General features: G+C 48.9%; 1 protein-coding gene across 1 annotated transcript; it reads right to left on the bottom strand.

Moving 5' to 3' along the window:
* Positions 1 to 10320: 10320 nt before the first annotated feature.
* LACTBL1 (lactamase beta like 1) lies at positions 10321 to 20993 on the bottom strand. The gene is made up of 7 exons (XM_043991314.1): positions 20973 to 20993; positions 18419 to 18551; positions 16773 to 16882; positions 16179 to 16339; positions 13696 to 13934; positions 11930 to 12053; positions 10321 to 11305 (listed from the first exon to the last, which is right to left on the bottom strand). The coding sequence occupies exons 1-7, from the start codon at positions 20991 to 20993 to the stop codon at positions 10321 to 10323; spliced, it is 1773 nt and encodes a 590-aa protein (XP_043847249.1).
* Between the last annotated feature and the right edge of the window lie 2647 nt (positions 20994 to 23640).

Raw genomic sequence — 23640 nt, 5'->3', positions numbered from 1 at the left:
ATAAAGAAAGAAAAGAAGAGAAAGAGACCAATATGAATCCTGGACAAGTAGGACAGCTTTGAAAGTTACATGCTTAATTTACAAAAGAAAAGAAAACTGTGCATAATAGAGATTCACAGTTTCAAGTGCAATCCTCTCCTGTTCCAAAACGTAATCAATTAATAAACTTTTATTAAGTACCTACTATGCACTAGGCCCTGTGCTATGTATACAGAAATACTCATTGTACTTGGTATTTGTTCAATTCATAATAGAAATCAATTTAAATGGAAACAGTCAAGGATCATAACTGGAAAGGAAATGAGAGGTCATTTCATCCGAAGCCTTTATTTTACAGATGAAGAAACCGAGGCTGAGGGGGCAAGTGACTTTCCAAAAGTCTACATCCCCCACGTTTCAGGTTAGGGCACGAGGCATAGACAGGAAGCAACTTGGACAAGAATGAAATTCACCTTCGGTGAAAAGGCCCCAGCATCCAGAGACAGTGGGTTGGGGAGAGCCTGGTCAACAAGAAAGGGCATAGATGGAGAACCAAAGGTCCTCCTTCCCACACTGGGAGGGCTGAGTTGTCCTTAGTGGTGAAGCCAGCTGATTCACTGCCCTGTGGGGACCCCCGGAATCCCAGGAGGTCATAGCTGAAAGAGACCTCCCCCCTCCCCCCCCCCCCCCCGTTAAACTCCTTGTGAGCAGAGATTGTTTCATTCTTCAACTGGTGTCCCCAAGAGCCTAAAACAGTGCCCACGGTGGATGATTAATAAGTGCTTTGTTGATTGGCTTATTGATCGACCTTAGAACATGGAATGTCAGAGCTGAGACGGACTTTATTTTTTTTTTAAGTGAGGCAGTTGGGGTTAAGTGACTTGCCTAGGGTCACACAGCTAGTAAGTGTTAAGTGTCTGAGGCTGTATTTGAACTCAGGTCCTCCTGACTCCAGGGCTGGTGCTCTATCCACCGCGCCCCCTAGCTGCCCCCTGAGAGGGACTTTAGATGTGATTCATTCAAGCTTTTCATTTTACAAATGAGGAAACTGAGGGCCCAGAGAGGTCAAGTGATTTACCAAGGTCTCATGGCTAGTCGTAAGGAGATTCATCCACACGACTGCCCGAGCCCAAGGCGGCATTGCCTCTTCCCCCAACCAGAGGAATGCCCACATACAGCCTCTCCCCGGTCTGAATATGCCCCGTAGCCATCTCTGGGGCCCCTCTGCTAAGCATCCCCTGCCCACAGACCCCCACTCCCAGCGTTCCCCATTGAAATCCCGATTTGGAAACGCCAATGCATCCATCCGTGTGCCTGCCACAAAGCTCGTTCTCACAGGCTGGTGCTTTTCCATCCTGCCGAGGCCCCGGGGTTGCCATGGTAACCCCTTCCCAAAGACCCTCGTGACCCCCCTTGCTTTGATGCCCCTGTGCCAGCATCTCCCCCTCCCTCCTCTCTTCCCCAGGCTCAGTTCCCTGGGGCCCTCATTTCCACAATGCTCTCCTGGTGACCCCAGCCCACACAATCCCCTCAGGGCTCCTGTTCCCTGAGAGACCAGCTGTCCTTCCCGCCTTCCACCCAGCCATAAACTCCCTCATCCCTGGAGTTGGCCGGGCCTGAACCTCTTCCCCAACGTCCCCAAGCTCTCCGCCTTAGCCTGAGCTCAGTCCGGGCCCTTCCAGAGGCTAGAAGAGACATCGAACAAGAAGGGGCTTTAGGGGGCAGCTAGGTGGAGCAGTGGATAAAGCACCGGCCCTGGATTCAGGAGTACCTGAGTTCAAATCCGGCCTCAGACACTTGACATGTACTAGCTGTGTGACCCTGGGCAAGTCACTTAACCCCCATTGCCCCGCAAAAAAAAAAAAAAAAAAAAGAAGGGGCTTTAGACAAAGTCTAGTCCAGCCCCCCCCCCATTCAATGGAGGATAAAACTGAGGCCAGGAGGAGGAAAAGTGACTTGTCCAAGGTCACACAGCTGCTTAGTGGCAGAGCCCAGGACTCCTAGCTTCCCATCCAGGGCTCTTCCTCATGTTGACATGGAAAACCAATCAGGGACAGAAGCCTGGATGGAGGTATAGATAGAGATGGGAGAGGGAGCATCATGAAAGGAGCAACAAGTCCAGTTTGACTGAGTCTAGAGTTTGCGAAGGCTGGGAAAGTATGCTGGGGTCAAAACCCTGTAGACTGTAAGCTCTCTGAGGGCAAGAATCGGTTCTTGTTTTCATCTTTGTACACCTAGCACCTAGCACAATGGCCACACATAGCAAGTACTTGATGGATGTGTGTTGGTCGGTTAGCTGACTCTCAACAAATGCCCACCTCTCGGGGCCTATTTCCTCATCTGTAGGCTGGAGATACACATCACTGAGCACAGACACCAGGAGCAGAGTTGAGATTAGGGGTTGAGCTGACATTAGGGGAGCGACTAGAGCTAAAATTGAATTTGGGATTGGGTCCAGGATTAGGGCTGGGACTTGGAAATTCAAGAGGTGGAAGAGCTACAGAGATGCCGCTAGGAAACGGTCCACACTCAAAGGATCCTCCCAGCCTAGGCTGCCTGAAATGCGGGTCTTTCTTGGGAGTGTTGAGGCAGCCAGACTGCTGGATGAAGCAAAGACTTTCCATTAAAGACCATTTCTGGGCACCTTGGGCTCTTAGCTTCTGCCTCCACTTGAAGCTTAAGGTCCTTTCATTAGCCAAAGTCATGGAAACAAGAATCCTGCCCTTTTCTCCCAGAGTTTTGCTCAGTGACCACAGACTCTTTTGTTTTGTTTTGTCTTGTTTTGCGGGTTAATGGGGGTTAAGTGACTTGCCCAGGGTCACACAGCTAGTAAGTGTCAAGTGTCTGAGGCTGGCTTTGAACTCAGGTCCTCCTGAATCCAGGGCTGGTGCTTTATCCACTGCGCCACCTAGCTGCCACTAGCCACAGACTCTTTTTTTTTTTTTTTTTTTGGTGAGGCAATTGGGGTTAAGTGACTTGCCCAGGGTCACACAGCTAGTAAGTGTTAAGTGTCTGAGGCTGGCTTTGAATTCAGGTCCTCCTGAATCCAGGGCTGGTGCTTTATCCACTGCGCCACCTAGCTGCCACTAGCCACAGACTCTTAAACTCTCTCACCTATGGCAGTGGCCTGCTCACTGACCTGCCTGACCTGACTTCAGTCTCTCCCCTTTCCCTACTCCACACCCATATCGTGGCCTCCCTAAAATGACAACATGACCACGCCTCTTTCCCGTTCTGACAAACTCCTGTGATTTTCTATTGAATCTAATCAGATATTATTTCATCTTTATTGCATCCTCTCAAAGGTTCTATTTTGGGGTAAGTTTTATAATGTACATAGTTATTAGCATAGTAGCAGTACATGTATATCATTTACAAGTGAGTAAATATGTACATGTTGAAAGTACATGTTCAAAAATATTTTACTGATGGGGTGAATGATCAAAAAAAGGTTGGAGACCGCTGGGAGAGAGAGCCAGCCTCAGTGAGGAATACCTTCATGTCCCACTCTTCGTGACCCCACTTGGGGTTTTCTTGGCAGAGTTCCTGAGTGATTTGCCATTTCCTTCTCCAGCCCTTTAACAGATGAGGAAACTGAGGCAAGCAGGGTTAAGTGACTTGCCCAGGATCACACAGCTAGTAAGTGTCTGAGGCTGGATTTGAACTCAGGAAGATGAGTCTTCCTGACCCCAGGAACAGCACTATGGCACCACCTAGCTGCCCTTCTAGTCCAACCCATACCTGAAAGAAAAGCTCCACTCTAATATTCACAACACGTGTGAATTTACAACATAGTCTCCACTTGAGGAACTTCGAGGATGGGGAACTCACTACCTGTAGAGGTAGTCCATCCCTCATTGGGACAGCTCTTCACCCTTAAATTTACCTCTTGGCAATTTCAACCCACCCATTCTGGTTCTGGAGTAGAACAAAGCTAAGCCCTCTTGATTAAGACATCCACCAGTGCCCAAGCTTCTCTTCTCGATGTCCAATCCTCAGGACCCTTCACCGTGCTGGTTTCTCTCCTCTGGACATTCTCTGGCATATCAAGGTCTTTCAGAGATGTGACTAGGACAGACTTTCCTTCAGCTGCTCTTCCTGTGGCCTCCCCATGGTCAGTCCTTCTCTCCATGGTCTCTAAGTTATCAGTGTTTTTTGTTTTGTTTTGTTTTTTTTAAGTGAGGCAATTGGGGTTAAGTGACTTGCCCAGGGTCACACAGCTAGTAAGTGTTAAGTGTCTGAGGCCAGATTTGAACTCAGGTCCTCCTGACTCCAGGGCCGGTGCTCTATCCAATGCGCCACCTACCTGCCCTGGGCACTGCAATTTTAAAAGAACACTGTGGTGTTCTGGGCACTGCAGTGCCCAGAACTGAACCAATTACTCCAGATATAGCTTACATTTGAGAAGAAGACTCTTAGCTCCTCACTCTTGGAAGCTATGCATCTCCATGCAGCCCCAGATGATAACATAAGCTTTATCTGACAATAAAAAATACACTGTTGACTCATGTGGCATCTGCAATCTCCTACAAGCCCCAAATCTTTCTCAAACAAATCACTGTTAAACCATGTTTCTCCCTATTCTGTCCTTATGAAGTTGATTTTTTGAACCCAAGTTCAAGATTTTTCATTTGTCTCTATAAAATTTAATATTCGATCATCACAAAATGGGAGCCTGTCAAGATCAAAGTTCTCTAATAGCTGGTTGTTAAATTTTCCATGTGAGTGTTTATACCTCAGAAAATGGGCAAATGTTGTAAATCAGGGCTTGGTTTATTGTTATATTGACTTCTAGACTTAAGGAGGTGATCGAAAAAATGTGAATAATTTAGGTTATACTGAAAAGCAGGCAATGCATATATTCTCTTTTTCAGACAGCTGGTTGTTAACTTGGTCAAGATCTTTTCAGACTGTGATTTGTGGTGAATTAACTCCTGGAATGTGAACTGGTCAAGGCACAGAATAAATGCAGACCAGGAATTAGAGATACACAGAGGAGTAATAAAGTCCAAAATGGTCCCGCTCAGGAGACTTGTATTGCCTAATGAGGTAATCACTCAAACTTATCATCAATAAGCATTTCTTAAGTGCCTACTATGTGCCTAGAATTCTGCTGAGCTATTTATAGAATAGAAATGCTGACATCGAAATAGGGTCTTAAGGGGTGGGGGGGTTCCTATAATGTAACTCATTTGATCTTCACAACAACTATGTTAGTAGGTGCTATTATTATCCATAGTTTACAGATAAGGAAATTATATCTCTGAGAATTTAGTTGACTTGTCCAAGGTCACACAGTTCATTTTGAACCCAATATCTCCTCTCTCCAAGTCTAGTTGAATGAGCTGTCTCAAGAGGTGGTGAGTTCAGGGGCAGCTAGGTGGTGCAGTGGATAAAGCACTGGCCCAGGATTCAGGAAGACCTGAGTTCAAATCTAGCCTCAGACACTTGACACTAGCTGTGTGACTCTGGGCAAGTTACTTAACCCTCATTGCCTCACCAAAAAAAAAAAAAAAAAAAAAAAAAAAAAAAAAAGAAGTAGTGAGTTCTCCATCCTGGAAGGTATCCAAGCAGGTGCTGGCTCTCCACTCGTTGGGTTTGTTATAATGAGGATCCTTTCTCCATATGGGTAGGACCAGGTGCCTGCTGATCTCCCTTCCAGCTCTCAGATTCTGCGATTGCACATTACTGTTCTTTCTCCATATCCATTGGTCCCAGTTCAGCCCTCTGGGGCCAGCAGAGGGAATCTAATCTCTTTTAGTTGAAAAAGCTCTGGATGAGGAGCCAGGAGACCCGGGTTCAAGCTTCAGCTTTGCCAAATACTAAGTGACTGAAACCAAGTCGATTTCCTTCTCTAGGACTCAGTTTCCTCATCTGTAAAATGGGCTAATTAATCCTTTTTAAAACTATATAAGGGGCAGCTAGGTGGTGCAGTGGATAGAGCACCGGCCCTGGAGTCAGGAGTACCTGAGTTCAAATCCGGCCTCAGACACTTAACACACACTTACTAGCTGTGTGACCCTGGGAAAGTCACTTAACCCCAATTGCCTCACTAAAAAATATATATATATATAAATGCTAGCTATTGGTAATCCTCCCACCCCTTAGCTCATGGGATTGTTATGAGGTTAGCACTTTGAATACTGTAAAGTACCAGAGAAACATTCAGTCCTTCCCTGGATGGGACCTCCCTCCACTGACAACTGAGGGTTTTTGCTTTGTATGAGGCACTTAACCCCAATTGCCTTGCAAAAATAATAATAATAATAAATGGGGCAACTAGGTGGCACAGTGGATAGAGCACCAGCCCTAGAGTCAGGAGGACCTGAGTTCAGATCCAGCCTCACACACTTGACACTTACTAGCTGTGTGACCCTGGGCAAGTCACTTAACCCCCCTTGACTCAGTTTCCTCTTCTGTCAAATGAGCTGGAGAAGGAAATGGCAAACCACTACAGTATCTCTGCCAAGAAAACCCCAAATGGGGTCACTAAGAGTCAGACATGACTGAACAACAGTAACAATGGAATTTGAACCTGGTTCTTCCAGGTTCCAAATCTCTCCTGCCACTTAGCATGGCAGGTTATCTAGTCCAACCCCTACCTGAGCTAGAATCCCTCTATACCACCAGTAAATTGATCTTCCTGCTGGGCTGCTTGAATATCTCCAGGGATGGGGAGCTCACTACCTCCGGAGGCAGCCCATTTGACTTTTGGATCACTTTCACTGTTAGGACGCTTTTCCTTCTATCAAACTGAAATCTGCCTCCCAGCTCCTAGTTCTCCCCTCTAGGTCCCCTTTCCACTCCAAATCCTTTTGATCTAGGATCTCATTAGCTGTGTGACATTGGCCAAGTCATTTCCTCCTCTGGGCTTCAGGTTCTGCATCAGTACAATGAATCACAGATTCAATGCCAGATGGGTTATCACAGGGCATTTAGTCCACCCTCTTCGCTTTACATGCAGGGAAACTGAGTCTCAGAGAGGCTGAGTTATTGCCCAAGGTCACACAGTTTGGGACAGAGGCAGGATTTGAAGGATGTCCTCGAATATCAAATCCAGCCCTCCCTAGACCCTCACTGCCTTCCCAAGGATCACTTTGTGGGGAGGAGGGTCGGGGGCGGGGGGGGGGGTCTTCACCACCTCTAAATCCCATGATCCCATGCTGCCACTCACTTGTCCCTTGTAACTCAGAAGGGCTGAAAGACCCCTCTGCCCCCAGAAATTGAACCCAGCCCATTTGAATAGGAGCACAGGCCTCAGGCCTCCAGGGTTTCTTGCATGGGCCCAATCCTGAGGCTCCTCTGACACCCCCACATACACCTTGTTCCCTCTCCTTCTCCCCTCCCCCCCACACTTGAGCTGGGGAGCTCTAGGACCCAGTCCCCCTCCCTGGCTCAGCTGCCAATGCCCCATTCCCCCCAGCGCTGGAGCCCAGGGGAGCAGGACAGGAAGACTTCAAAGGGGGCCCTGCTGCCTCCCCTGTCCTCCTGTGCCTCATTACTGAGACACCCGAGGCAGCAGCCAGAGCCCCTTTGAAGTCTGCTGGCTGCCCCAGCCTCCTCTCTCCCCCTCATCTTGGACTCACAAATGGAAGGCCCCCCACACGCTCGCTCATACTCACTCTCTCCTCTCGATCTTGCTCTCCCTCTCTCTGTCTCTCTCTGTTTCTCTTTCTCTCTCTCTCTCTCTGTCTCTCTCTGTCTCTCTGTCCCTGTCTCTCTCTCTTTCTCTTTCTCTGTCTCTCTCTCTCTCTGTCTCTCTCTCTCTCTCTGTCTCTCTCTCTGTCTCTCTCTCTCTGTCTCTCTCTCTCTCACACACACACACACACACACTTCAGCAGCAGGGGCTCTGTTGTTATTGTTTCATCCTTCATTCTCCAAGAGGACCAATAATATCACAAAGATGATGTCTTGACCTGTGAGGGAACTGGATTTAAGTGAGGCTGAGCTGAGCAAAGTCAGACTGCTGTTGTTCTTCCTTCATTCTCGAAGTAAGAGCAAGTCAGAGAGGAAGCAGTCCTCAAAGGGAAATGGTGAGCTGTGCCCATGGGCACACAAGAGGGTTATTGGAGGGCTTGTGCCATCTAGACAGAGCACTGCGACCCTCGAACTATCCCCGTGGCTCTCCGGAGTCCCAGGCACATGGGTGGCTGAGCCATGAGACACACAGGGCCCGGGTTCCTTCCCAGAGGCACCAACTGGGCATGGCTGGAGGGACCCCAGGATCCAGTGGCTAGAGGAGCCCTTTGGCCTGAGCCTCAGTTTGAGAAAGCCAAGGTGGACGGTGGTTTTCGCACTTATACTGGCCCTCCCCTTGAAAACTGTCTCTGCAGTAACCCCGCTTCCAGCCTGTGCTCTGAGGCCATAGGATGCCATTCCCAGTACTCAGGTGGGGAGGAGCATCCATTACTTGCTCACCCACAGGTATGGGTATTAACAAACTGAAACTTTGACAATGACTAAGAATCCTCCAGTAGGAGCTGCTCAGCTTGGCCCAGACCCCTCCCAAGTGTCCCAGCAAAACCAGGATCAGGCAGAGAATAAGACACCTGGTCCTTTCCAGTTCTCCTCCTTACTTGCATAATCTAGGCTGTCACTTCCCTTCTCCAGGCTTCAGTTTTCTCCTCTATAAAATGGGGATAATAAAACCCATTCTTCCTCTTTCATGGGATTATTTGCCTCTTATCAATCTTGAAGCACTATTAAAAATCTGACTACTTATTAACCCAAGCAAAGAGACAGAAAAGGCCCCATTATTTCCCATCCCACGTGACCTAAATGCAGCCAGGTGGCACCGTGGATAGAGTTCCAGGCCTGGAGTCAGGAAGACCTGAATTCAAATCCAGCCTCAGATACATACTACCTGTATGACCCTGGCCATGTCACTTAACCCTGTTTGCCTCAGTTTCCATATCTGTCAAATAAGCTGAAGAAGGAAATGGCAAACTACATTGGTATCTTTGCCAAGAAAACCCCAAATGGGGTCACGAAGAGTCAGACATGACTAAAAAATGACTAAAAGTGATCTAAACTTCCAAGTATTGTCTTTGATGCTCATTCCCCTGGGCCAGTGACACGGAACCAATTCCTGGGCAGTTTTCTCAGTCTCTCTCTCTCTCTCTCTCTCTCTCTCCCCAACCATTCTTTCTGTATAGAACAAAGCCAGCATGAGAGATTTCCCAGCCTTCCCAGTCTTTACAAAGTTCAAGTTCTAAGTCCCTTCTGACTGACTGACAATTACCTCCCAGGAAATTGCCCTAGTGACATAAATTCATACTCAAGTGTAAAGGGCTGATGTTGGAGCCTTTCATGAGGGAGGACCAGTTTGGATAGGAAATGGGGAAGAGAGCACTATGCTTCTGAAGTATGGAGAGGAAAGCCAAGGAAGGGGAGGATGAAAATACTGAATAAGCCAAAGCTTTCTGGCACACAGTAGGTCCTTCTTAAATGTTTATTGACTGACTTTCTGAGCAGCCGCTTCCTAGATCTGATGCAAGGGTTTGGTGAATCAGGTCTGGCTGCTGCACATCACATAGAAGGCAGGGGTGAGGCTCCCCATATCTCAAAGGCAGGGGCATGTAACAGATGAATACAGAGGGTGTTTTAAAAGCAGTGTTAGCTTTCGGGAGACCCTAGAGAGTGAGCGTTTGCTCTGTGGAGCTATATTGCCACCTGGTGGCCAGACAGCATATCACATACTCTTGCACAAACAGGAATACAGGTTCCACCAGCAAGGGGAAGGGGCTCTGGCAATGCCAGCCGGAGGGTTGGGGTAGAGAGGCAGGACCAGGGAGGGAGCAGGACAGCCATAGAGCAGGTCCTCAGGATCATAGACCATTAGAAGGAGAGGGATTGTCAGAACACAGACAGCGTGAGCTGAAGGGGAGCGCCAGACAGTGAGGGCAGTGCAGAGGGTACTCAGTCTGGGAGTCAGAGCTATGTCTGTCACTCCCTGTATAATAGTGGGCGGGCCATCTCATGCCTCCAGGCCTCAGTTTCCCCATCTGTACAATTGAGACTGGATGCTAAGGTCTCCTTCCTGTTCTAAATCTATGATCTGAGAGCACTGAATGCTAGAGTCAAAGTCGACTTGGGGGAGCATCTCGTCCAGGGCCCGTTTTACAGATAAGGAAACTGAGACGCACAGAGGGAGCAGGATCTGTCCAAAGTCACACGGGCAGTTAGCTTTACCACTGGCACTCACTCATACCTGGGCCTCTCCCTCCTCTTCTCACTGTCCCACGTTGCCTTCCTTGGCCAAAGCTTAAGGCCTGCCCCACTCCTGTGACATCCCATGGCTCTTTGCAGCTGAGACCAAGGAGGTCAGAGGAGAGGCAGAGGTCAAACCGAAGTGTTGAAGATGGGCTTTTGGGCCATCCGAAGGACTTTGTACGTGTTCAAGCCCGGGGCGTCAAAGCCTGGAGAGAGCCCTCTCTGGTCAAAAGGATAAAAGTTTAGGAGCTGGCCATGCTGGGTCTCCAAGGGAAGCCATGCTGCCCCCAGGGGCAGGATGCAGGGAAACTCTTTGTCCACAACCACCTGGAAGACCCGGCCCTGCACGTGATGCAGCTTTAGGGTACGGAACTTGGCCGGGATCAGCTTCTCCACTTGGGGCCCGAACTGCCGCATGCAGAGGACCCCCGAGGGCCCCAGGAGGATCTCATAGAAGGTTAGGTTGGCATAGGTGTAGAAGCCCAAGTAGGGGCCCGGGCTGGGTGGTGGTTCCAGGCTCCTGTCGACCTCCCGGAAGGCCATCTCCATGGCAGGGATAAGGACATCATACACCTGGGTCACCAGGTCCAAACCCGATGGCCGGGGCCCAGCCATGAGCACAATGAAGCTGAGCTTCAGTCGGGGGATCAGGGAGAAGGTGGCCGCATAGCCATCCAGGTCCCCATCCTTCCGGACGATGCTATAGCCCCGTTGGGTGTGAAACTCCCATGGTGTGCCCGTCTGGTTGGCAAAGTAGGTCCCAGGACAGGTGAGGAGCGGGGTCAGCATGGTCTTAATCGTATCCGGTGCCAAGAGACTCTGGGGGGCACTGCCAAGGAGCACCATCGCCAGCTTGGCCAAGTCAGCAGGCGTGGAGTACATCTGGCCAGAGGGGCGATACCAGCCAAGGTCATAGAGTGGGGCAGGGTGCCCACTGCCATAGAAGCCTGCAGCCATGCGGGCCTGAACCCAGGGCGCCAGGTCAAACCCTGTGTCCTCCATCCCCAGTCGATCCAGGATATTGTCAGACACCCACTGCTGGTAGTCCCTGTGGTTGGTGTGCCGGACCAACACGTGGGCCAGCAGAGAGAAGGCCAAGGTGCTGTAATGACACCTGGAATGAGAGCAGACAGACCCAGGATGTGGGCACCAAGCGCCAGGTGCTGGTATGCGGGCTAGGTCTGGGACATTAGGTGGATTGCTTCCTCACTCTGGGAGTGCAGCCTCCTCCTCTGTAAAAGGGGGGGGTTTGGACTACGAGGTTTCTTTGGGCCCTCCTACTTCTGACATTGTGTTCATGAATGCCTTCCACCTCTGATGTTCTCTGTTCTAGAGTCCCTCCCAGCCGTGATAGTCTCTGCTCTAAGGCCCTCCCAGCTTTGACTCCCTGGGTTCTAAGGACCCTTCTAGCTCTGACATTCTGGGTTCTAGGGGCCCTCCCAGCTCTCACATCCTGTATTCTAAGACTCTTCCAAGCTCTGACATCCTATGCTGTAAGGGACCTTCCAGCTTTGACATCCTGGGTTCTAAGGGCCCTCCCAGCTCTGACATTCTAGGTTCTAGGGGCCCTCCTAGATCTGACTTTCTGGATTCTAAGGACCCTCCCAGCTCTGACATTCTGTGTTCTAAGGGCTCTCCTCTAACATTCTATGCTTTTCTCAAACAGGATTTCTCCAGAGACCTCTAAGAAGAGCACCCCCTGACCCTACTGGGGCCAGCCTTCTCCCAGGGCAGGAACCTGAAGGGCTTCCCTAACCTGGTTCCAGGATCAGCCACCAGGACATCATCCCTCAGGAGAGCCAGGGCGTCCTCAGTGCTTCCCCGCCACAGCAGAGTTGTTGAGCGGAGTCTTCTGGGTAACCCTGGAAAGGAAGGGAGGCCAGATCGAGGCCCTGAACCAGCCGGCTGTGGCCGGAGCAGGGGAGCTTAAACTCCTTGTGGTGGGAGGATCAGAAGGCTAGATAGGAGGACTAGGTTCCAGTCCCCAGTTTTCCTATAGGGTTGCCAGGGTATTCATCAGCATGAACACAAAGTTGTGAGAAATAGAACATGGTCCGTAAACATATCTGTTGTTGTTGAGTGGTTACAGTCATGTCTGACCCTTTGTGACCCCATTTGGGATTTTCTTGGCAGAGATCCTGGACTGCTTTGCCATTTCCTTTTCCAGCTCATTTTACAGATGAGGAAACTGAGGCAAACGGGGTGAAGTGACTTGCCCAGGGTCACTTAGCTAGTAAGTATCTGAGGCCAGATTTGAACTCAGGTCCTCCTGACCCTCTGTCCTGCGCTCCATCCACTGTGCCACCTAGCTGTCCCAAACACACCGATGTAGGAAACTGTTATGGATTCAGATCCTAGCTCTCAAGCTGGAAGGGACCCCGGAGGGCATCTAGTCCAACCCTTTCATCTTACTGATGGAGAAAGTGAGAAGCAAAGAGATCAGTGACTTGCCAAAGGTCACACAGAGAGTAGGACAGAGGCAAAATTTGAACACAGGTCCAAACCTAGAACTCTCTCTCCACTGCACCATGTTTCATGGAAAAGATGGTATTAAGTTAAACCTTTGAAAAAGGATAAACAGGGTTTTAGGGGAGCTAGGTGGCGCAGTGGATAAAGCACTGGCCTTGGATTCAGGAGGACCTGAGTTTAAAGCCGGCCTCAGATACTTGACACTTACTAGCTGTGTGACCTTGGGCAACTCACTTAACCCTCAATGCCCTGCCCCAAAAAAGAACAAAAAAAATAAATAAATAAAAATAATTAACAGGATTTCAGCGGAGAAAAATTAGGAGGAAGGAAAATGAAGAAAGTACTTTAGGCCCAAGGAATAGCATGAGCAGAAAGAAGGGCATGGTTCTTCAGGACTGAATTTTCTGTACAAAACTCCTGATTTATTTTATTCCTACGTTCTATCTCTGACAGTTTCTTTTTTTTTCAGGGCAATGAGGGTTAAGTGACTTGCCCAGGGTCACACAGCTAGTAAGTGTTATTTCTGAGACCAGATTTGAACCCAGGTCCTCATGAATCCAGGGCCAGTGCTCTATCCACTGTACCACCTAGCTGCCCCCTCTGACAGTTTCTTATGAATGACGCCACCAACCCATATTCTTCAGCTTCGTATTTTTCAAAGCACTTTCACATATATTAATTAGTCCATTCAATGCTCACAATAATTCTATGAAATAGGGAAGGAAGGGAATAAGCATTTATTAATCACCCACTGTTACTAAACACCTCATTTGATGCTCACAACATCTCTGGAAAGCAGGTGCTATTATTATCCCCATTTTACAGATGAGGCAGGAAGAAGGTAAGTGACTTGACCAGGGTCACACAGGTGCTAAGCATCAGAAGCAGGATTTGACCTCGGGTCTTCCTGAGTCCACTGAGCTGAATAGCTGCCTAGCCTCATTTTAAAGATGCTCCTGTTCAAGTGCTGTCTCTGTTACCCCGCCAGGTTTCCATAATCCTCCCCGAGTTTATGGGCACAGAGGATCTCCTCACCTGAAAGCTGACTGGCCATTCTTCGGAGAGTGACTGTTGTGGGTTTGAGGGGCAGGGCCCCCTTCTCCAGCCCATCCATCAGGCTTCCCCAGATGGGACGATGCCCTGCTCCAAGTGGGTTCTTGATGGTGAAGCCTTGGGCATAGCGCTCTAACGGGTCATCCAGAGACACTACAACGCCTTCCTCCCACAGGCGGTACAACATGAGCGTGGGGAAGATCTTGGAGATGCTGGCGATCCTGTCCAAGGGGCGACACCATTATTCCCCATGGTCCCATCTCCCATCCTACCCACCTCGAGGAGCCTTAGAGAGGCCCAGAGGAGACTGACAAGGGCTGGGCTAGAAGCAGCTGGAGGATCAGTCCAGAAAACTAAGGATGTTTGACAAGAATGCTGGGGGGAGGGGCAGCTAGGTGGCACAGTGGATAGAGCACTGGCCCTAGATTCAGGAGGACCTGAGTTCAAATCCAGCCTCAGACACTTGACACTGACTAGCTGTGTAACCCTGGGCAAGTCACTTAACCCCAATTGCCTCACACACACACAAAAAAGAAGAATGCTGAGGGGTGGGGTAGAGAAGGAATAACTTCCTTTCAAGTATTTGAGGTGCTTGTCATGGGTTCCAGGAATTGCTATTGTTCTTCCTGACCCAGAGGGTAGACCCCGGGAGAAATGGGTAGAGGATAACAAGTTACAGCTACATGAAAGGAAGAACCTTCTAAGAGTGTGAGCTCTCCAATATTTGAGTGGGCTGCTTTATATGATACTAACTGAGCCATTCACAAGTGCAAGTGTTTAAAAAGAACTAGGCAGCCACTTGCTACAGGTAAAGGAAGGATATTGAACCAAGATGATCTCTAAGACCCCCAGCTAGTTCTGACATCCTGTGTTCTAAGGCCCCTCTTAGCTCTAACACTGTTCTAAAGCCCCTTCCAGCTGTAACATTCTGTGTTTTAAGGGCCCTCCCAGCTCTGACATTCTGGGTTCTAAGGTCCCTCCCAGCTCTGACATCCTGTGTTCTAAGGCACCTCTAAGTTCTGACATTCTCTGTTCAAAGGCCCCTCCCAGCTCTGATATTCTGGGTTCTAAGGCCTCTCCCGGCTCTGACATTCTGGGTTCTAAGGGCCCTCCCTGCTCTAACATTCTTTCTTCTAAGGCCCCTCCCAGCTCTGACATTCTGGGTCCTAAGGGCCCTCCCAGCTCTGACATCCTGTGTTCTAAAGCCCCTCTAAGCTCTAACACTCTGTCATAATGCTCCTCCCAGCTCTGGCATTTTGTGTCCTGGCTCTCTTCTAGCATTAAGATTCTATGTTCTAATAACCCTTACAGTCCAAAAGTGCATTCTAACATCACTTTCATCTCCAACGTTCTATGTTCTAATATTCTAGGTCCTAAGGCATCTTCCAGCTCTAACTATCTTTATTCTTCCACTGAGTTCTAAGCTCAGTTTCCTCCTTAACATTGTATGACAATGACTTGATGGTGACTTTGAAAAGTTATCAGATCATTGCAGTACTTGGGAATGAGACAAACAGGCAGGGTAATAAGGGTTCTCTGATTCCAGAGAAGGTATGACTAGAAGGGGGAGATCCTAACTGCTGTCAGGTCTCTGAAGGTCTGGGATACAGAAGAGCTGCTTCTATGTTCTCTCTACTACATCTATAGGACAAAATGGCAAGATTGACAACTCAGGTGCTGATGGGAAGATCATTGGACTGAGAGCCAGAGGGTAGAGGTTCAAATCTCAGCTCCAACACTTAGTAGCTGTATGATCTTAGAAAAGGTACTTAAGGGTCAGCTAGGTGGCGCAGTGGATAGAGCATTGGCCCTGGAGTCAGGAGGACCTGAGTTTAAATCCAGCCTCAGACACTTGACACTTACTAGCTGTGTGACCCTGGGCAAGTCACTTAACCCCAATTGCCTCACTAAAAAAAAAAAAAGAAAGAGAGAGAGAGAGAGAAAGAAAGAAAGAAAAAAGAAAAGGTACTTAACCTCTATGTGCGTCAGTTTCCTCCTCTATAAAGTGACAAGGCTGGGCCAGATACCCTTCTAGCCCTGGATCTATGGTGCTATGTTATGTCTCCTACCCAAGCCTCAATTTCCTCATCTGTAAAATGAGAAGATTGGACCAGATGGTCTCTTTTTCTAATTTTTTTTTATTTTTAAATTTGGGGGGGGGCAGGGCAATGAGGGTTAAGTGACTTGCCCAGGGTCACACAGCTAGTGTCAAGTGTCTGAGGCTGGATTTGAACTCAGGTCCTCCTGAATTCAGGGCCAGTGCTTTATCCACTGTGCCACCTAGCTGCCCCCCAGATGGTCTCTTATGTTATGGAAGGGAGGCCTGCGGTCTGTCTTGTTCCAGAGATTTGTAACTGAGGCCTGAGGCTGCTGCCAAGATTCCAATCTCTCCGTGTCAGCACCCCCTGTTTCCTCACCCCCTTCCCTCCCACACAGTTAGTGCAGGGCCCCAAAGTCTGGCTCACCGGTAGATGGTATATTCGCTGGGGGGCCCCGAGGCCTTGTCTGAGCCGTTCCTCCAGCCAAAGTTCCCGGTCCACAGCACAGTGTCATTGTAAATAACCACAGCAGACATGGCCCTGAGGCCAGGGGCAGTGGGCATTGTTTGCCGCAGAATCTTGTCCACCTTGCCGGCAGCAGAGAAGGAGCCTTAGAGGAAGTACTGGATTCCCATAGGCCCTAGGGTGGTCCAGAACCTCGTCCCCCATCCCCAGAACACACGCTCTTTGGAAATCCCTCATGAGGCCCCTCTCCCCTCAGCTCCAGCTTCCCCCATGTGGCACATACTGTTCTGAATATCTTGGCCAGACCCTGTTCTCCTGTCTCCATACTGAAGTTCTCCCCTTCTTCCAGAAGGGAAGCCCCTCTGCCCTAACAGAATCCTCCTGTGTAACAAAGAAACAGTGCTTTGAAACAACTAGAAATTGGCTGCATGTCTAATGTATGCCTCATCCTGTACCCATAGTCCCCCACCTCTCTAGCATGCTTTATCTGATGTGCTGCAGTCTTTTCTGTTGTTGTGGTCATTGTGTAAATTGTTCCCCCTGGTTTACACTGACCTTCTCCAGGGCCTCCTTCAATATGGGAAGGGGATGCTCTAGGGGCACAGGCTCTGGATACCGGGGACACATCTGTACAGTTTCTGAGGTCACTTCTATGACAGAGGAGCCTACGGAGAATAATAAATATGGTACCATCCAGTTCCCCAAGTAGTTTCCTCCCAGCAACACTAGACTGTAGTTAGTGTGAGTATTATTGGTTCCATGTGACAGAAGGAAAAACTGAGTCTCAGAGTGAATGGCTCAAAGTCACATAGCTAGGAAGAGGCAGAGGCAAGACCATACAGGTGTCCTGACTCCCAATATCAGGCCCTTGCCAATATATCCCACTGCCTAGACAGTGAATGAGGTGATCCACAGTGGGCCAGAGGGTCAGCCAGTCAGTCAATAAACATTGATTAAGGCGTTTACTACGTGCTAAGCACTAGAGATACAAGTCTCTAGGGATACTAGCAAGAGCAATGGATTTGGAATCAGGAGTCCTGGGTTCAAACCCCAGCTCCCCCCCATTTAGTTTCATTAAGAATAGTTCTACTGTTTCATTTTTGTCTTTGTTGTCTCCAGGTCCTAGCACAGTGCCTGGTGCATAAATAAATGTGGATTGATTCGTTAATTGAGTAATTATGGCCAAGTCTGAACTTCAGTTTTCTCATCTGTGACATGGGACAAATTATACTTGTACTTTCTTCCTACCTCACAGGGTTGAGAGGATAGCCCTTGATAAGTTGCAGAAGGATATAACTATGATTGCTATCTCTCTGCCTTGGTATTAGTGGGGGACTGAATTATTATGATAATACCATTTAGATAGCCCTTAAGGAAAGGGACTGCATCCGGGACCTCACTGTTATAGTGAAGTCCCCATGAAGGAACTCTATTAATGTCTATGTATGTGAGCTTCAGATTCGGGGCAGGGGGCATCCGTTGGGAAAGTCACCACCTACCTATTGCCTCCCTGAGTCAATGGGGGCAGTGGATTGGGTGGGAGGAAGTAAGGGATTCCTTTAAGAGCCATAATCAGAACAAAACTAGAACAGTGCTATCGGGGCTTCGGCCCAAGGTGCTAAAATTCAGAAGGCATTACCAGCAATCATAGTCATCTAACAGCGTAGCTCTATTTGGCACATACCCAGCAGCAATAATTGGTTAAAATGGGAAGCTTCCATATGAAAGACTCTGTCTTTCCTCCACCCCCATCAGCAGCCAGCCACGTAATTCTCAATGAGCTACTCCCCAGTCCATCCCCTCCCCATCAGGGGCCTTCCAGCAGTGGCCTCACGGGTCTCTGCTACAACCTCAGCCCTCTCCCCTCCCTCAAGTGAAACAAGGGCTTATTTTGTACCGTTTGCTCAAAGTATCTGGGAATGTAGGATTATAGAGATTTCTATCTGGATCAAATCTCCAACATCCTTTAGTGCAAACTGCTCATTTTACAGATCAGGAAACTGAGGTCCAGTGAACAACTTGTGCAAGTTCATTTAACAAATACCTGAGTCAGAATTTGAACTCACCATCTCCAACTCCAAATTCAGAACTATTTCCACTCTGCTTTCTGCAATTTGAGGGGTAAAGAAGTGGGGATAGTTGCTCCTAGAACTCCAGTGAGGGACAAAAGAACCCAAGGGCAGGTTCCCAACCACACTCACCAAGCTCTGCCTTCCGGAGATGATACTGCCACAGAAAGCAGCCGGTCATGGCCACCGACAGGAGGAAGAAGAAGCCGGCCAGTGCTGGAACCGCCTTCCCCTTCACCTTGGGCAGTGTGAGCCCTGGGCAGACCTGCGACGAGTGTGCATACACACACACACACACACACACACACACACACACACACACACACACACACCATATGGATGGTAAAATCCCAAGAAAGGAAAAATGAGACACTTGTGGTGAAGGGGACACACCTTTAGAGGTCATTCGGCATCTAACTTACCAAGGTCACACAACAAGCCAAGGAGCTAGTTCTCCTGAAGTTTCCAGGCTGGATCTTTCTTAATTATCCCCCCATGCTTGCTCTTATTGAGTGATACTGGGATACTGGGGTAGACATTCTTGGAAATGTGTCCCAGCTGCATTTTCCCTTGGGATGAGAGCCCATGTGCCACTGATTTCCCTGTGCCCTGTCTCATGGAGGTGAGCTGGAAAATAACTAGAATGACTTAGAGTCATAGAATCATAGAATGTGAAAGTTGGGAGGGTCCTTAGAACAGAGAGTATCAGAGCTGGGAGGGCTCTTAGAACACAGGATGTCAGAGCTGGGAGGGCCCTTAGAACACAGGATGGCAGAGATGGGAGGGCCCTTAGAACACAGGATGTCAGAGCTGGGAGGGCTCTTAGAACACAGGATGTCAGAGCTGGGAGGGCCCTTAGAACACAGGATGTCAGAGCTGGGAGGGCTCTTAGAACACAGGATGTCAGAGCTGGGAGGGCCCTTAGAACACAGGATGGCAGAGATGGGTGGGACCTTAGAACATAGGATGGCAGAGCTGGCAGGGCCCCTGGAGGTCAATGAATCCAATATTACCCCTGTCCAGAAGCATGAGCCAGCTCATGGCAGAGTTAAGTCTAGAACACAAGTATGTTGATTTCCACTGCTGAGTTCTTTCCACCTCAACCACTCTGAATCCTCTGTCCTGGGTGGCTGGGGTATAGTACATCTGGAATGGCATACAACACTGCCCACCCCTAACCTTGCTCTAGAGACATTGAAAGACCATGAGGCTGCTGGGAAACCCTGTAAGAGAGAATAGTAACAGCCTGTCGCAATACTATTCAGAGACCCCCTGTTGTCCAGAGCTAAAGCCCAGCAAGCAGACTGGTCTCTGAACTTGGGCAAGGAAGCCCTGCTATGAAAAGGCTTTTTGTCACTGGATGACCTCGCTTCATGGTTGCTGTTGCTCCACTACACTGACTCTGTCTAGCCACAAGAATATAAATCAAGGTTCAGCCACACTAAAGCGGGTCGCCCCACCAGGGGCAACCCCAACACATGTGTCTACCCTCCTTGCTTGCAAACCATTTGCCTCACTTTGAAATTAAACTTCTTTTGATTCCTGACTCTCCTGTCTCCAGCCTGCTCTAATCAGCTCCCGCCATCCCCATGTCAGAAGCTGGTTCTGATCCAGCTGACAAACCTAAGCCTTGAGACATTGTCCCATCATCTGGCTTCCCGCGAGCTAATCTAACTGGCTCATGGGAGGTTGCCCAGGTCCCGCTCAGCCACCTCTCTCACCCCAAGATCCCAGAACCCACAGCCACTACGTGAAATGAGACTTTGCTGCGTACTAGGCACTGATCAAGTCAAGCATAGGAAGAGGAGGAAGAGGAGGAGGAGGAGGAGGAGGAGGAGGAGGAAGGAAAGGCAGCCTGTGACTTGGTGCTTTTCCTCCATGTTGAAGCAGGAGTAGGTCACCCCCAAATCAATCAGCCCTACTGTCCTGCCCAGGATCACCCTCATCTCTGGTCCTCAGCTGAGCCCTGGCATCAGCCTCTAACCCCAGGATTTGTTCCGATAATCTCTCTCTTGAGGGAACAGTTCTTTATCTCTAATCTGACAGCTGTGTCCTCTCTAGCCTCTGGTCTTGTTCCCTCTTAGGGATGCAAAGGAGGGAAGTGATTTTCAGGCCCCAGAATCCTTCCCCTCCCTTCCCAATTGTGGCTCTGCACCTAAGGAGCCAATCAGACCTTCCTAGGCTTAGTATGACATCCCCCAGCCTCCCCATTCTGTTGTTCAACCTTACAAACCCCACACCTCTTTCCTTAAGAAGGTTTTCGGGAAACTAGTCCACACTCGATCAACTTCTACCCAATATGGAGCAGATATTCTGAGTGAGCAGATCAACTCTAAGGGCCTTCCCAACTCTGACATCCTGGGTTCTAAGGGCCCTCCCAGCTCTGACATCCTGGGTTCTAAGGCCCCTCCCAGCTCTGACATCCTGGATGCTAAGGACCCTCCCAGCTCTGGCATTCTGGGTTCTAAGGGCCCTCCCAGATCTGACATCTTGTGTTCTAAGGGCCCTCCCAGCTCTGACATTCTGTGCTATGAGATACCTCTCAGCTCTGTGTGAAGGTGGTAACTGAATTTCATTGCTGGAAAGGAGCTTAGAAATATCTCAATTCTACTAATAGCTAACAGGAAGGGGTAGATGTGGGGGGCTTAGGGGTTGGTGTTAAACTTCCTTCAAACGAACTCCTTACCTGGGGCTGCAACCCAGCCATGGATCCAAAGAAGGCTCTCAGTCCTTCTAGGAGCTCAGTACCACAATCTGGGACACCCTGTGAGCAGGGAAACTGAGTCAGGAAAAGAGAAGGAACAAATAGGTTGGGAAGGAGGGGGCAATGATAAAGAAATGACAGAGCCAAAGAGGACAGAGGAGAGACACGGGAAATGAAATCAGCTCAGGGGATAGAGGGTAGACAAGGGGCAGAGAGGGAGACTTAAATAAAGGGAGAAAGCTAAGGAGGAAGCTAAGATGGAGACAGAGGAGGAGGGAGCATAGACAGAGAGCAGTGACAGAGTCTGACAGAATGGGGAATGAGGACAGATAAGGAAAAGACAAAAATGAGCTCCTGTATTTCTGTTCTTTTTAGCCCATAGGATTGGGGGAGACTCTCAGGAACCTGCTCACCTGCCTTTGGTCCCTGTGACATCCCCCCATTCTCCAGCCCCTTCCCAGATTTCCGGCAGACCCTTAAAACCAGTCCTTCCCCTAATTCTAAGGCCAAAGGCCTAAGTAGCCCCCAGACCCAAGTGGAAACTCACCCATTCCCAGAAGGCCTCCAGAGGCGGATGAAAGAACAGCTGACACTCTGCCTGGAGCTCCTACCAGGATGAAGCCCTCACCCCCTGCTCTCTTTGCTGGAAACCCAGACTGTTTTCCCACCCTGCGGCCCCTGGCACCAGCCCTGTGATGGGGCAGAAATGGCTTCCCAAGGCAGTCATCCGTCCATCTGGCTACCCAGGTGTCCAATCCCTGCTGGGCAGATTAATCCTGATGTGAGGGTGAGGGCGGAGAGGAATGAGGAACATCTGTCCAGGGCAGTGCCGATGGGAGAGCAGAGGTGCACTGGGGGGCAGGGCAAGGCAGGAGCACTACACAAGGAGTTCTCTTAGATCAGGGAGTGAAAGGATCCAGGAGCCCAAGCCTGACGCTCTGGTCCTTAATTCCAGGCACTGCTATACAACGGAAAGAGTCTACTATATAATGGAAAGATTTGGGGTTTAAAGGCATGGTTTTGAATCCTCTCTGATGCTTGCTCACTGGCTCTGCCATCTTGACCAAATCACTTAACCCCTGTGGGCCTCAGTTTCTTCATCTGTAAAATGAGGGAATCGGACCCTAAGGCCCCTTCCAGTTTTAAAAGCCTATAAAGTCCCTCCGAAATCTTTTCCTTGGTGGGGGCAGCTAGGTGGTGCAGTGGATAGAGCACTGGCCCTGGATTCAGGAGGACCTGAGTTCAAGTCCAGCCTCAGACACTTGACACTTACTAGCTGTGTGACCCTGGGCAAGTCACTTAACCCTCATTGCCCCCCCCCAAAATTTTTTTTTAATAAAAAGAAATCTTTTTCTTGGCAAAGGACTGAGAGGAGAAAGAGATTTCAGTCTTACTTCAGCCTTACTTCTTTGACAAGCAAGATTAAGAGTTTGGTTCTAGGGGCAGCTAGGTGGCGCAGTGGATAAAGCACTGGCCTTGAATTCAGGAGTACCTGAGTTCAAATCCGGCCTCAGACACCTGACACTTACTAGCTGTGTGACCCTGGGCAAGTCACTTAACCCTCATTGCCCCACAAAAAAAAAAAAAAAGAGTTTGGTTCTTCATCTCTAATCTGCCACCTGTGTGCACTGGGTTATATACTTTCTAAGCCTCCTCCCAGCTCTGACATTGTGTGCTCTAAGGACACTACCACATTCTGTGTCCTAAGGTCCTTCCCAGCTCTGACATGCTGTGTTCTAAGAACCATTCCAGTTCTAACATTCTGGGTTCTAAGAGCCCTTCCAGCTCTGAAATCCTGTGTTCTAAGGTCCCTCCCAGGTCTGATATTCTGGTTTCTAAGGACCCTCCCAGATCTGACATCCTGTGTTCTAAAACCCCTTCCAGCTCTGATATCCTGTGTTCTAAGAGTCCTCCCAACTCTGACCTTCTCTGTTCTAAGGCCCCTCCAAGTTCTGACATTCTGAGTCCCAGCTCTGACATTCCGTGTTCTAAGAGCTCTCCCAGATCAAATATTCTATGTTCTAAATTTCCTTCCAAATGAAATGTTCTAAGAGGCTTCCCAGCTCTAACTTTCAATGACTAGATGAAAACAAATTTAAAATGCTTACAGTTCAGACCCTGGCATGCAGTAGGAAAGGCAGCCTATTCAGTTCATCTGTCAGTCAAAAATCAGTTACTTTTTGCCAAATGCCAGAGATACTGGACTATAGTCAGGAAGACCTGTTTTCAAGTCTCCTCTCCAATATTAACCAGCTGTGTGACTACAAGCAAGTCACTTAACTTTCTGAGCCTCATTTCCTCATCTGCCTGCCGAGACAAACCCAGGGACTATATGAACACAATTACTAAAGTGTTTTGTAATTGTGTTTAGCCAATAAAACAAAAACCGATAATTCCACCTAAATTAGTTTACTTATTTAGTGCTGAAGGAAACTGCTAAATAATTATTTTATAGATCTATAAAAAATAATAACAAAATTCATTTGGAAGAACAAAAGGTCAAGAATATCAAGGGAATATATTAGGAAAATGTAAAGGAAAGGGACCTGCCAATACCAGATTTCAAGCTATATTATGAAGTGGCAATCATCAAAACAATCTGGTACTGGCTAAGAAATGGAGTGGTGGACCAATTGAATGGATTAGGTAG

This window comes from Dromiciops gliroides, chromosome 3, assembly GCF_019393635.1.
Source record: "Dromiciops gliroides isolate mDroGli1 chromosome 3, mDroGli1.pri, whole genome shotgun sequence".
Lineage (NCBI taxonomy): Eukaryota > Metazoa > Chordata > Mammalia > Microbiotheria > Microbiotheriidae > Dromiciops > Dromiciops gliroides.
The sequence above is the reverse complement of the archived record's forward strand: the minus strand, read 5'-3'. Positions and strand labels throughout refer to the sequence as shown.

What these genes read in the sequence shown, in the direction of transcription:
- LACTBL1 (XM_043991314.1), bottom strand. Translation starts at nt 20,993, where the DNA reads ATGGCTGGGTTGCAGCCCCAG. An exon ending in AGCGAATATACCATCTACCG is followed by an intron (nt 13,935 to 16,178) that starts GTGAGCCAGACT and finishes CCCCTTGGACAG; the next exon opens with GATCGCCAGCATCTCCAAGA. An exon ending in AGGTTAGGGAAGCCCTTCAG is followed by an intron (nt 11,306 to 11,929) that starts GTTCCTGCCCTG and finishes CTCTCATTCCAG; the next exon opens with GTGTCATTACAGCACCTTGG.